The 14,227-nt window shown below is 50.3% G+C and overlaps 1 protein-coding gene and 1 long non-coding RNA gene across 7 annotated transcripts in view; one reads left to right on the top strand and one right to left on the bottom strand.

Moving 5' to 3' along the window:
- Nucleotides 1–1,742: 1,742 nt before the first annotated feature.
- LOC131819288 (uncharacterized) lies at nucleotides 1,743–4,173 on the bottom strand. Of its 3 annotated transcripts, none has more exons than XR_009349122.1 (2): nucleotides 3,386–4,173; nucleotides 1,743–2,616 (listed from the first exon to the last, which is right to left on the bottom strand). It is a non-coding gene; the product is annotated as an uncharacterized LOC131819288 (long non-coding RNA). The 3 variants fall into 3 exon arrangements; XR_009349123.1 differs by having other exon boundaries at nucleotides 1,743–3,847; nucleotides 4,018–4,173; XR_009349121.1 differs by having other exon boundaries at nucleotides 4,018–4,173.
- A 67-nt stretch (nucleotides 4,174–4,240) lies between these two features.
- ZNF174 (zinc finger protein 174) overlaps nucleotides 4,241–14,227 on the top strand; it is a 60,793-nt gene continuing 50,806 nt past the window's right edge. For 2 of the 4 annotated variants that reach the window (XM_059154179.1, XM_059154180.1), the window contains exons 1-2: nucleotides 4,372–5,449; nucleotides 6,480–6,702. In XM_059154179.1, the coding sequence (XP_059010162.1) occupies nucleotides 5,042–5,449; nucleotides 6,480–6,702 (631 nt within the window). In that variant the 5' untranslated portion in view covers nucleotides 4,372–5,041. The other 2 variants (XM_059154177.1, XM_059154178.1) reach the window with 2 other exon arrangements.

Raw genomic sequence — 14,227 nt, 5'->3', positions numbered from 1 at the left:
GGGACCTGAGAACAGACCCCATCATCTGTCACTAGAAATTCTTGCATAAGGGACTATAAAACCTCTACAAGTGTCATTAGGAAACCATGTGAAACCTAGGAGGCAGAAAAGAAATAGTCTAAGACCTCTGTGATTAAAAAACAACAACAACAACAATAAAAAACAGAATTTGGTCTCACTCATCTGGTCTCTAGTGATTAAGATCAGGAGCTGCAAGCACCAGACAGAGATGAGGTGGTCGAGTGCTGGGCGGGCACGCATCTGCGGCAGGGGAGCACAGCAGCCTCTCGTGGGAAGTGCCTCTCTCCCCATGTCCAGGCTTCCCCACGTCTGCTCAGCTCCCCTGGCATAAAAGAGAGTTGTCACATCAGCCACTAACGTGTGCAGCTCACAGGCTGCTCCAGGACTCGGACCTTGGTTGCCAGACCCTGTCATCACCCTCCGCCTTGTCACAACCCAGCAGGGCTTGTAAAGCATAAGCCGCACGATACCCTGTCCAGCCCTCGCACCTCCCATCCTCCTCTCCTCCTGGACCTCACAGCCACCCCTCGCTGCTCCGCCAAATGGGCCACACCCTCGCCCACCCGAAGCTGCTGACACAGACAGTGCCTCCCTCCCAGCTCAGTTCCTGTGTCCTCTCCAACAGGCCATGTCCACTTCCTGTCCGCCCCGTGGTCCCTGTCCAGCACGTCAGCTGCTCATTCCTGCCAAGCACTTATCCCAAAGTAGCTTTCTTCCTTCACCTGTCGTCCGCTTCCCCATGGAGTGTGGCTCCTGCAGGCCAGGGACAACGCCTGTCACATTCACTGTGAAATCCCCAGTACGGGGCACGTGGCAGGCACTCAGAGCCACCTGCGTCCGTTATGTCCCCAGCTTCTAACTGGCCCTTAGTGAGCGAGGGGTGGTAGGCAGAGGCGGCTGGCGTCCTGACGCGTGCTACCAACCTGCTCTGCTCCCTCTCCCCTCCGTTTCCTGCTCTGCCCGTCCCATCCCAGACAGGTTTCAGGTAACTCTTTTAACCCTGACATTCCTGTACCATCTCACTCCTGTGAAGAGCTTGGCTCTGAAATGGTGGTGGCCACGAGGGAGAGACCGGCCCCACAGAGAGAGGCCAAGGGAGCCAGGAGCAGGAGGACTATCAGATGTAGCGGCTCCCGCTGGTCACCGACCCAGTCTCTAACTCTGTCCACGTGCTACTGCTTGGCCTTCTCTGCTCCCTCCTAGCGGTTAGTAATTGTCCCGATGCCCTGGATCCTTCAGGAACTTCCTCAGCCTGGACCCTGATGTCCCCACCACACGGTTCTGCCTTCTCCACATTATGTCAACACAGCTCTTCCTCCCGCAGCCCGAGGATACGTCTGCCTCCTCACTGGGGACACGGGCATCTCCCGTTCCAGGCATGTAGTCTCTGCAGCGAGCTATAGCTCTACAGCGAGCATGTAGCAGCGAGCTGCTTCCTGTTGACTGCAGAGGGGCTCAGCCTACAGCGTCCCTCTGGCCCACACTCCTCCTTTACTCTGTGCCTCTCCCAGACTTGGGATCTCAGTTGCCTTCCTCCCACAAACTCCTACAACCAAAGCCAAGTTCCTTTTCTTCTCCTGTGCCTCTCACAGCTCCCTTCTCCCAAAATGTACAAGATTGTTACACTGACCACATGTCCGACCTAGTCCCTAAGTGGACAAGGGCATACTTTGTGAAACTCATCACTATTCCATACCGACCCCTTAATCCTGGCAGCAGGAGCAGCTCTAATGCAACTTTATTTAGTGAATAACACATGGCATCTGCCCTCAAGGAGACTTTCAGCAAGAGACACTGGATTTTAACTCACCAACTCCGAGGGTGAGGGATAGTTGTCCTTTCCCTGACCTTCTGTTGGAAAGTATTCTGAGGTTTTACATTTGTATTAGGGACCTTAAACATAAACTGAATATATCCGTGTCTACGTTATTGCACCAAACGAGAAATTCTCCCCAAAGATGAAGGGCAGGGACCACCCCAAGCCAGCCTGTGGTTTCTGGTGGCGGACAGAGCGCTACTGTGTGTTTCTCAGCTCAAGCTCCTCTCCACTAAGCAGATTCCTATGCTTCTCGCTCAGTTCTTCGTAACGAAACTCAGCAGGTCCTGAATGCCTGTCCTCACCTGCTGGCCAGATGCGCTCTGTACATCCTCAACCAGAGCCTCAGCTTCCTCACCATTTTCTGGATGTTGCTCCCTCACCCAGGTCTGGATCTCCTCCAGCAAGATGGTTGGAAACTGCTCCAAATCCAAGAGCTCCAACATCTGCTCTTTTGGGTGTGTCTTAGGCCTTAGCCACTGACAGCAGAGTTCCCAGAGCTTGCTAAAGGCTTCATGGGGGCTGGCTACCTCTTGGCAGCAGAACTGCCTGAAGCGTTGGTGGGAGGCTTCTGAGTCAGGGCTGGTGCTGGGAAGGCCTGATTTCTGTCCCTGGTAGCAGTCCTTGCTTGGAATGGGTATGCCTGGGGACTCCTTGTTGCAGCCATGATTTCTGTCATCAGCCTGGCTGACTGGCAGCCATTACTACCCTGGAGATCAGATTCCATTTCTTTTCATATCACTGGAAAACCATTCTCCTGGACACTGGCGAAAGTCTTCCTGGAATCAGAAATCAGAGAATACCTTAGTGGTCCAGAATCACAGCTAAAAAATGACTCAGCGACTTGGAAGGGGAGTTGCAGGAAATGGAAAAAGACAGCATAAAGTGATCTCATAGTCCTTCCCTCTGCTTCCCGTGATGTACTTTCTGCCCTTTTCCTTTGCTCCCTCTACAATCTGAGAATCTGAAGTGCTAGAATTATCAAAACAGTTTTCTCCACAGGCCAGTGGTGTTTGCTCATGAATTCCCCAAGCTACTTTCCCATGTAGCCCAGCTGTTCTTTCTTGTGTCCCCCGTATGCCTGGATCTTGGTCCCTGCCCTCCATTCCCTCAGGAAGCCAGGAGTCACCTTCTCATAAGGTGCCTCTGGATTAACCTCTTCATCGTTCACACTCTCGTCTCTACTACCACCACAGCCACACACACAGTGTGGATGAGACACGACTGGCTTGTGGTATGCTTTCATTTTCCAGTACTACTTCCTACTTCGGATCTGCATCTTCTTCCTTTGTAACTGAGTCCTAAATTCCAGCTGGTGTCACGGGGCTATTCCTTACAGTACCCTTCCCTCCCACCCCAGGAGTTTACGTCAGGCATCTGACATAAACTGAGCCTGTCAAAAGTCTCTGAGGTTTTCCAAATTTCCTAGGAATTGCTGTACTGGGAAGAGGTAAGACTGGAGCGATCTGTCATTGTGTGTCTCAATATAACCACTCCTGCACCAAAGGGGTGACCCTGATTACAGGAGTTAAAAACAACAACAAAAACCTTAAAAAACTGGATTCCGGTTGCTCTTCTTCCAAAGATCTTGAACTGCCTTCACTTACAATCTCTTTACATATAATGCAGCCAAGAGACTACTGACAGGGAAATGGAAGGCATTCCTGGTAGTAGTCCTTTATAACAAAACAGGAGCGTCACAGCACGCAGGGCCCCGGCCTCAAAGATGTATGCCATGCCGCACATTTTCCATATTCTGCACCTTGTCCGGATGCAGAATAATTTAGTAAATGCTACCCTACTTTCAGGCGGATGACGAAGCTCGTGCTCCTCTTGACCCCTAACACCCCATCCATAGTTCGTTTGAGAATGCTGCTCTTGTGTTTCACTCTGGCGAAGACCCAGGTGCTCGGCGGAAAGCAGGACAAGGGTAGGAGCCGGACTGGTTCACGTCTCGCTCGGCGGAGATGCCCTGAGTCTTGCCAGTTTGCCGGGCGCGAGGGTCAGGAGCTGGGAGGGGCGGGAGGGAGCACCCGCAGGTTCACCGCCCCCCGGGAGTCCGGGGTGGCCGGCTCGGGGCGGGGCGTGCGCGGGGGCGTCCGCGCCTGTGCCCACTGTCCTGAAACGAAGGCGTCCGACCCAGCTTCCACCCCGCAGCGGCGAGGAAGCGGAGTACTTACAGACTCGCTCGGCGGCCGGTCCGGAAGTCAGCGCCTGGACAACGCCCCGACTCCGGGCGGTAACCCACCCGCTGCGCATGCTCGCGAGTGGCGCCATTGGACTACAGCTCCCAGCGTGCACTGCGAAAGGCCGGTCGCCGTCCCTCGCCAGCATCGACAAACTCTGCAGCAAATAGACGAGAGAGACTGACCTCTGGGAGCCAATTCCCCGGGAGAGGGGGCGGACCCTCCAGTGCCGTATTTTCCTGCGTCATTCTCTCCTCAGCCAGTGGGAGTGTCCGCGACGAGCGGCCTCGGCTCCGCCCCCAGCCCTGGCTCCTGGTTTCCGGGTCCTAGGTCCCCAGAGAGGTGAGTCCGCGGCAGGTGGGTGCGGGGTGCAAGGTCGCCGGCAACGCTGCCGCCTCAGGCGCCACCCTGCCGGGCTCTCACACAGCCGCGAAGGTGACCCGCGCGCCCGAGAGCCGCAGCTTCGCCCAGCTGGGGGGCCGCCGGGGCGCCCTCGGAGGCCGGAGCCGGCGGGCCTGCCGGGCGTCGCGAGCTAGCGACCGCCGCGCTCCGCCAGCCCTGCTGCGAGCGGGGGGGCTTCCGCGCCCTCCGTGCGGTGCCTCCTGCCCCGCAGCTCCCGGCTAGGTTCTCGAGGTCGGCGCCGCCAGGGTGCCGGGGAGGTGGCGCAGGCCACCTGTGTGACAACTCGAACTTTTCCTGGGGTTTCCCGACCGCCAGTTGGATCACGCTGCGCAATTCCTCTGAGACCTTGTGTTTATCGGTGAAATAAAAGCAGGGTTTTCCCCCCCCGTTCCTTTCAGGACGTTATGAGTTTCCTCCATTTCGAGACAGTTGAGGAAACTGTCAGAGGGTCAGACTCTCCCTACCGTCAGTCCCTGTGTTGTCCTTGGGAGCTTGGGGCCTGTGTGTGCCCCGCCCTCCCCCACATCTTGCTGACGTTGAGAGAGACTTGTGCAGAGCCATGAGCCCTAAGGCTTGAGCTGCTTCGGAGGAGAGAGCCAGTCTCCCGAGCCCCAAGATGGCGGCTAAGATGGAGATAACTTTGAGCTCGCAGTCCCACATTCAGGCTTCCTCCAAGCCAGAGAGACACATAATAACAAAACTGGAAGACAAACGGGGACCCACTCTGCAAAAAGACCGCCCCGATCCTGAGCTCTCCCGCCAGAGCTTTCGACGGTTTTGTTATCAAGAGGTGTCTGGACCCCAAGAGGCCCTCTCCCGGCTCCAGCAGCTCTGCCGTCAGTGGCTGCAGCCCGAGCTGCACACCAAGGAACAGATTTTGGAGCTCCTCGTGCTGGAGCAGTTCCTGAACATCCTGCCTCCAGAGATCCAGGCCCGGATCAGGCATCGATGTCCAGTGAGCAGCAAGGAGATTGTGACCCTGGTGGAAGATTTTCAAAGAGCTGCCAAGAGACCAAAGCAGTGGGTAAGGAGGGCCCTCTTTCGTGGTCGCCAGGATTTCTTTCTCATCTGGATGGTATCTGGTCTCTATATCCCTCCCTGTTTAGTCAGAGTCCAGAAATGGACCCGATGACTACAAATGTTGCTTCTGGCCTCTATTTGGGAACCCCCTTGGGGGATGTTAATAGGTTTTTAGAAAATCTAGGCACTAGTACTCCAGTAAGAAAGTAGAGGATCAAGTAAGTTCCTTGCATTTGTCCCTAAACATCACCCCACACCCATTCCTCCTGAAGTTTTCCTACTATCAGGATTCTTAGCAGGCAGGGTCATCTTGTTGGGTAGGAATTTGATTTGGGGGGACCTTCATGGTGGACCTGGCTTCAGTGATGTGTCTTCCCTGCAGATCAGGAAGTTGCAGCTCATTTGGCCAGTATTTTTTTCCAGTCTCCCAATTTAGACCCCATTCAGGGCTTAGGCAGGAAGCCAACTACCATATGCTTTGAGGAATGGAGGCTGTCAGGAAACACAGGGGGCAGTCTTCTAGCCATACTACTACTGGGATCTCCTTATCAGGGAAGCCTTGGGCAGAACAGTTTATTAAGTATGGGTTTTATTATTAATGGTCTCATCAAATGCTTCCCGATCCAGTGGGACCTTTTTCTGATAGAATCTGCTGGGTGGGTGACATACGGTGAGACACAGGATGCCGGGGGTGGACATAGTGTGAGACTCTCCTAGGCCGATGTCATGACTGACCCTGTTATCTGTGCCTTCTCTCTGATGAGCTTGAAGCCCTGTGAAAGACCCTGTTTAGGGTCACCCACTTAGGAAGTCTTGGCTGATTTGAAGCCTCCATGGATTAAGATTAATCTCACTAATCATTCTGCATGTCCTTCCCTTTGCTACCTTTGAGAGTTTTCATCGTCTCTCACAGTTGGCCTCTGGACTGCTGTCGGTATACCCCAGGGTAAAGGAAAGGATCCTTGCAGAGCAGGAAGAGGTCAGGCTGCCCCCAGTCCTCAAGCTGCACTCTGATGCATGGGGCTTTTTTCTAGGTGGCCGTTTGTATGCAGGGGCAGAAGGTGCTCTTGGAGAAGACTGGGTCTCAGCTTGGAGAACAGGAACTCCCAGACTTTCAACTGCAAACTCCTAGAAGCTGTCCCAGGGAGAACTCTTTGGAGGAGCCTTCCCAGGCAGAATCTCAAGACCAGCTGAGCACTCATCATTGGGACAAATCCCCGCTCCTCCAGGAAGCAAGCCCTAGATTGGCCGGCCCAGGTAAACACTCCGTGCCTCTTCTCTCCCTCTCTAATCTTTACCTCCGTCAGAACATCCTGTGGTTCTGAGACACCATAGACTGCATGTCGGGTTTTTTAATGTTTTGTGTAACACTAGATCTTTATTTCCCAACAGATTTCATTGACTAGCATGGTAGTGATAGGTGTGTAAGAAGTACAGTTTTATCATTTTCTGTTAATGACTCAATGAAGTGCGTAATGGGATTATCTACTCTGTCCCTTTCGGAGCCTCTTGTAGTGACAGATCCACATATGACCACTGATGAACTACCTTCTAAACTGTAGCTGAGTTTCATTGCTTAAAATCGTCCCATGTTGAGAAGGGGCCTAAAGAATGCTATACGTTAGAGGAAGAGTGCCACTCCGTATTATTTTCTGCCTCTTCCTTCTCCTGTGACAGTATCTGCGCTTCACCTCCTGTGTCCATTGCCTTATCCGTCTGTGGCACAGTGCCAGTCGTTGGTGGCCCTGCTGTACTCAGTCCTGTGATCTCTAAGATTGAATAACAGAGACACTCTGGCCAGTCTTAGTGATATGCGTAGAGGGGATGGTCAGCACGTTAGAGAATATTACCAGAAGGCTGGAGCACCTTGATTTCCTATATTCAGTGAAACACTTAGGTTTGGTTATTCTCTGAACTTAGGAGTGGAGAAGACCTGGGGCATCCAGCAGAAAAGCACTGTGACCCTGGCTCTGGTCCTGCCCCATAACCTCTGGGTTTCGTGGTCCTGAGCACGCACACTCCCTTCTGCCTCATCCTAGGCAGCTCAGTGTGTGTCTAGGCCCCATTGTTTATTCGATCCCCGAAGGTAGAGTCTCTACCCTAAGATCCAGTAGTGCCTTCCTTCAGAGCTGCACTGCCCAGTAAGTTGCCACTGTCCACACATGGCTATTTAAATTTTATTTATAGAGATATATTTCATGTACTGTAAGAATCACCTTTTGAAGTATACAATTCAGTGGTGTTTAGTACTTAACACGCTTGTGTGACCATCCCTATTTGTCTAATTCTTGAAAATGTTCATGACCTCAGAAAGAAACCCAGACCCCCTGGCAGTCACTCTCTAGTGCCCCCTCTCCGGCCCCTGGCAGCAACCATCTGCTTTGTCTCTGGATTTGCCTATTGTGAATATTTCAGAATCACATATGTTGTGCTCTTTTGTGACTGGCTTTTTTCACTGAGAAGGTTTTTGGCTTCACCCGTGTTATCACACGTGTCCCTCCTTTGTTCCTTTTTACGGCTGATACTCCTCACGTGGACGTTTTGTTTATTCATCAGGTGGTCATTTGGAGTGTTTCCACTTTTTGGCTGTTATGAATAGCGCTTCTGTGAACATTTGTTTGCAAGTTTTTGTGTGGACATATGTTTTCATTTCTCTTGGCCACATATCTAGGAGTGGAATTGCTGGGTCAGACAGTAGCTCTCTGTTCAACCTTTTGAGGAAACACCGACTATTTTCCAAAGCGGCTGTGCCATTTTACATTTCCACCAGCAGTTCCTGTGAGGATTCTAATGTCTCCACATCCCTGTCAGCACTTTTCGGTGTTTTGGTTACAACAGTTGCATTAGGTGTGAAGTGGTGCCAACGGAGGTTTTATTTCCCTGATGGTGAATAATGTTGAACATCTCTTCATGTGCTTATTGGTCAGTTGTATATCTTCTTTGGAGAAATATCTGTTCAGATCCTTTGCCTGTCTCTAATTTGGATTAATCTTTTGTTGTAAGAGTTCTTTTTATATCCTGTATACTCGGCCTCTATATATAATTTGCAAGTATTTTCTCCCACTGTGGGTTGTATTTTCACTTCCTTGATAGTGTCCTTTGAAGCACAAATGTTCCTAATTTTGATCAAGTACAATTTATCTATTTTCTCCATTTGGCTTGTGTTTTGGTGACATATGTAAATTACCTTTGCCTAATCCAAAATCACAAAGATTTATACCTATGTTTTGTTCATAGAGACATTAGTTTAGCCCTTCTGGTTTTGTCTTTGATCCATTCTGAGTTACTTTGAGTACGTGTTGTGAGGCAGGGCTCCATCCTCACTCTTCCGCATGTGGAAATCCAGTTGGCCCAGCGCCCTTTATTGAAAAGCCTACTCTCTCCATTGAATTGCCTTGACAACCTTGTCAAAAAGCAGTTGACCATAAAGGTATAGGCTGCTTATTTAAATTTGAATTAAAATTAACTGAAATTAGATAAAATTTAAAATTCTGTTTTCTCCATCATAGTAGCCCCATTTCAAGGACTCATTAGCCCCATGTGGCTGGTGGCTGCCATATTGAATAGTATATACACACACTCATATACACATACACTTCTCAGTTGGCAGCAGTCCTGTGGGGTAACACAGTTCTAGAGCCTCCAACTTGCCCACAGACATTCCAGCATGGTTCCATCCTGATCCTCAGCGCTCATGGTCAGAAATTGCAGAGTTTCTGAAATTAGGATACATGTCTAGCCCATTTTGTAGTTTGTAACCCTAATGCCGTCATGTTTATAATGAAAGAACACACCACATTTGCTGAATTTCCCATTATTTGAAGTGACAGTTGTAATCATTTCGTGTCCATGAGAGTGAGTAGATTGGCAGTGTTGAAAGTTCAACAGTTCAACTCTCTCCTTTTCTTTTTTTTAAAAAAATTTTATTTATTTATTTGACAAACAGAGATCACAGGTAGGCAGAGAGGCAGGCAGAGAGGGGGGGGAAAGCAGCTCCCTGCTGAGCAGATGGCCCGATTTGGGGCTCCATCCCAGGACGCTGGGATCATGACTGGAGCTGAAGGCAGAGGCTTTAACCCACTGAGCCACCCAGGCGCCCCAACTCTCTCCTTTTCGTTTGTTTATTGCCACTCAGGTCTGATGGGTTTGCTTTTCTATGTTTCTTCCTTCCCTAACCTTTCCTTAAAGGTAGGAAGGAGAGATGGGACTGGAGAACTTGGTTCCTAACATGAATATAAATTACAGTCCTCCCAGGAGCCTGTTAGCCATGTAGATTTCCAGCTCCCCTCCCCCCAGAGATTCTGACTCAGCAACCCTGGGGACACAGGAACAGCCTGCTTGTGTAACAGGTGCCCCAGATGAATCGAATGCCAGTTGCCAGTGGAGGACCACGCTTTGAGAATACTTCTTAGCTCATTTGCTGAGCTTCTTTCTTCAAAGCCCAGGAAATGAAACATATTCTTTCTAATTATAGAGGCCCCCAGAATGAAAAGTGACAACAAGGAAAATCCACAGCCAGAGGGGGCTAAAGGAGGAAAGCCATGTGCAGTTTCCCCTGGCAGATCCAAAGGGAATGGTCTGCAGAGTCCTGAGCCGAGAGGGGCGAGTATGAGTGAACCCCGGTTGTCCCGGAGGCAGGTCAGCCCCCCAAATGCTCAGAAGCCGTTCACTCACTATCAGAGACATTGCAGGGAACTGGAATACATCAGCAGCCCCCTGAAAAGCCACCCGCTGCGAGAGCTGAAGAAAAGCAAAGGAAGCAAAAGGAGCCTGAGCAGTCGTTTGCAACGTCTTGGTCACCAGCCGACCCGCTCAGCAAAGAAGCCTTACAAATGTGATGACTGTGGGAAAAGCTTCACGTGGAATTCGGAGCTCAAAAGACACAAGCGTGTACACACAGGGGAGAGGCCCTACACGTGTGGAGAGTGTGGGAACTGCTTTGGGCGCCAGTCCACCCTGAAGCTGCACCAGAGGATCCACACCGGGGAGAAGCCGTACCAGTGCAGCCAGTGTGGGAAAAGCTTTCGCCAGAGTTCAAACCTCCACCAGCACCACAGACTCCACCACGGGGACTGATAGCGGGGCTTTGCGCACTCGGTTCAGAAGGAAGGTGTCTGTGTTTCTCTTTCTCCTCACTTGCATGTAAACCACAGACTGACTGTGTGACTTACAAGGAAAGCAAGAAGTCCCTGAGGAATGCCGGTGCACGTTTGGCTGCTGAGGAGTCTCAGAAGACACCAAGGGGGATGTGACCCTGTTGGTGACCGAGTGAAGAGATGGCAGCTCTGGGTGTTGAGTCAGACAGAACCAGGGTTTCTGCTGGAGAGCAGGGAGTAACTGCCAAGACAATCCCGCCGATCCTGCGGGGTCTCCTGCCCCTTTATTTATCCTCTAAACGTGTCCAAGGGTAAATTACTTATATATTTAATGTACTTGCTGTCATACCAGACAATCTTGATCATACACACACTTCTTTAATAAAGATCAGTGAGCCACTAGAATTTCAAGACAGAAGGTCATTGGAATATAAATCCCCTAATATTCTTAGTCTAGTTTCTGGCTGGTCATAACAAAGGACACATGAAGTGAGAGTTTGAACATGTTTGTATGAGGAGAGGATTCCCCAGTAAATAGTGCTTTTACACACACACACACACACACATATACATGCAGTTCACACATGTTGAGGGAATTATTTATATGAAAACACCTTTGATTTAGGAAGAAATCTCAGCTGCTACAGCCCCCACCCAGGCAACAGGGGAAAGCTGCAATGGGGAAGAAGCGTGTAGCGTGTGGAGACTGCTAAGGACATGCCAAAGGGACCCTTACTAACCTCCTTCCTTACTCAGGCCGGCAGCCTTAAGAATAACAAGATGAATGGGGGATGGAGTGTTATAAAAGAGGATTATCTCAGTACATTTACTAAAACCCATTGAAATGGGTTAATTTTATGATATATAGATTATATCTCAGTGAATTTTCTTAAAAAACACAAAATATATTTGTATAAAATATAAAAGTTCTGGAACAAGGCCAGAGAGTTGATCGAATCCATCCCATCATTCTCTCAACTAAGAATCCAAACCCAGTTGGTATAGTTCTCAGTCACCCAGAGCAAGCCAGCGGACCTCTGAGTTCAGAGAAGACCCCAGTGGATGGGTGCACCGCCTCCAGCAGGACACGGGTATGTGGCATTCTTGCTAAAACAGCGGGATCCTCCAGTTGCTGCCGGTCACCTCTGGGCTGTGTCTTACCCTCACCCACCATGGTTCTGCAACATGCTGCTCCCTTTGAATTTAGGACCTGCCACCCCCACTGCTTCCTCCCTGTCCCTTCTCACAGGAGCATCCTACTCAGCAAAACCCTCTCTGACTGGTTCCAGGCCGACTTCATTGTGTCCCTCTCTGCTTCACTGCGCACACCAGTGGGGCTCAACATGGGAGCAGATTTGCCCCCCTCCCCCTGGGGGGCGGACATTTGGCCATGTGTGCAAATGCTGCTGGCTGCTCGTGGGTAGAGACCAGGGATGGAGCTAAACATCCTACAGTCCACAGGACAGCCCCACAGCAGAGTTGCCTAGTCCAAAGTGTCAGTGGTGACAAGGTTGGGGAGCTATGCTGCTCACAGTAAAAGCTCTTCAAGGACAAGAACCGTATTTTTCCAACTTCATTTTTTAGATGAAGTCTAAAGGAAGCCAAGGGAAGTAGGTGTTTGGACAAGGCTTGGTCCTGCCTGAATCGTAGGTCCTGGTGACAGTGTTGAATACAGTTGACAAAGCTTCTTACCTTTTGGGCAGTGAGAGACTGAATGGAAGCTCTGTGGCCTTTTAGATTACATCACAGTCCCCCTCCCAGCAACCGTATTAGGTGTTAGAGGAGCTTGTCTGTATTACTATGCCTGCACCTTACCTCACCCCCGTCTGTCACCTCTCGCCGGTTAAAGCCTCCTGATTGCTTATTTGCTTCCACCTCATCCATCTTTTTCCAGGACAGTTTTGCTGTCACAGGACCCTCCTAATCATGGCTACGTCTGTGTCAGTTTCCCATTGGCTCTCTAACGTGATCACAAACTTAGTGGCTTCAAACAACACAAACCTAATCTCTTATTAGAGTTCCAAAGGTCGGAAGTCCAAAATCCATTCCACAGAACCAAAATTAAGGTTTCTGAGGGGAGAAATCTGTTTTGTTGCCTTTCTCAGCTCCTAGTGGCTGCTTCCTCCATCTTCAGAGTACATGCCTCCATCTTCTGTCGCATCACCTTGTCCTCTGACTCCTACCCTCTGGCCCCCTGTGTAATAAAAAGGGCCGTCATGATTTTATTGGGCCCACTCAGATAATCCAAGAGAATCCTCCTGTCTCAAGATTCTCAGTCACATCTGCACAATCCTGGTTGCCATAGACAGTAACATTCACGGTTTCCAGGGATTAGGATGTGGACATATTTGGGAGGCCAGACTTCGCCAACCACACCTGTCTGTTCTGTCTGTTGAATCAACTTGGTTAGTCCAAGCTCTCTCCTAAAAGCAAACAAACCTAGATTTCCACTCTTCTTATTTATAAGAGTTGGGATAGGAACTCTCCCTTAAATGAAAGTTTTGTTTGGTATGTGTCAAAGAACCTGTATGTGTTTTCTCTCTTCTGAACAAAATAACTGCTGAATCGTAAAGTCTTTGGCTGTCTGTTCAATTGTGGTCCTTCAATAAATGTGACAAAATTACCATTCTGAATATCACTCATTCCAAAACATTTTCGAGCCCTGATGCTACCTCGCCTCTCCCAATCCAGTTCTCCTCGGCGGGTGAGGTGCGACTCGCGGCGAGCAGAATCTGAGGGCTGGAACAGGTCCAGCCGCACTTGCCAGTGTACACCTTCAGAGGTAGGATCCTCCCGGTCCCCCTTGCCCACGCCTGGTTCCGCCAGAGGGCTTCCGCCCAGACCACTGACTTGCAGCCTTGCAGTTAGCTACCCCATGTAAGAAGTACTCTCTCTCTTCACCCATGAGCAACCTGTAAGGTTTACCATCTTGTCTGGGTTTGGCCTGTATTCAGCCATGGAGGGGGATGGCTCCCCTGGTGGCCCCCAGTGAGACAGGGGGAAGGAAACATGGTGCACAGTGGAGAATCTGGGCCTCGCAGATGTCCCTGAAAAGCATTTTCCATCTACAGTAGATAAGGACTTGTAAAACCCTTCCCATAATACCATTACCACTCCCAACAGAATTCATGACTCCCTAATACCATCTGATACAGTGTTGAAATTTCACCCAATGTTTCCAGAGAAAAAATTCTGTTTTTATTGAGATGTATTTCACACAGAATGTTCACCCATAATTAGACGATACTCACCGAGTAGTGCAACCATCACCACAACTCCTACGAGAACATTTTCAACAGCTGAAGTAAACCCCGTCTTATCTAGCAGTCATTCCCCATCCGCGTGCCCCCTTGAGCTCCCTCTGCATTCGTACATCTTCAAGGTTCATTGTGTCAGGACTTTATCCTTTCCGCGACCAAGTTACAGTCCACTGTGTGGATAGACTGCTTTGGCTTATCCATCCATCCAGTGGATATTTGATTGTTTTCATTTCGGGGCTCTTGTGAATAGTGCTGCTGTGAACGTGTGACGAGCTTTTCTGTGAACGGGGCGCCTGGGTGGCTCAGTCGGTTAAGCGTCCGCCTTCAGCTCAGGTCATGATCCCAGGGTCCTGGGATGGAGCCCCACATTAGGCTCCCTGCTCGGTGAGGAGTCTGCTTCTCCCTCTTCATCTGCTGCTTCTCCTT

Source organism: Mustela lutreola, chromosome 17 (genome assembly GCF_030435805.1).
Source record: "Mustela lutreola isolate mMusLut2 chromosome 17, mMusLut2.pri, whole genome shotgun sequence".
NCBI lineage: Eukaryota > Metazoa > Chordata > Mammalia > Carnivora > Mustelidae > Mustela > Mustela lutreola.
The sequence above is the reverse complement of the archived record's forward strand: the minus strand, read 5'-3'. Positions and strand labels throughout refer to the sequence as shown.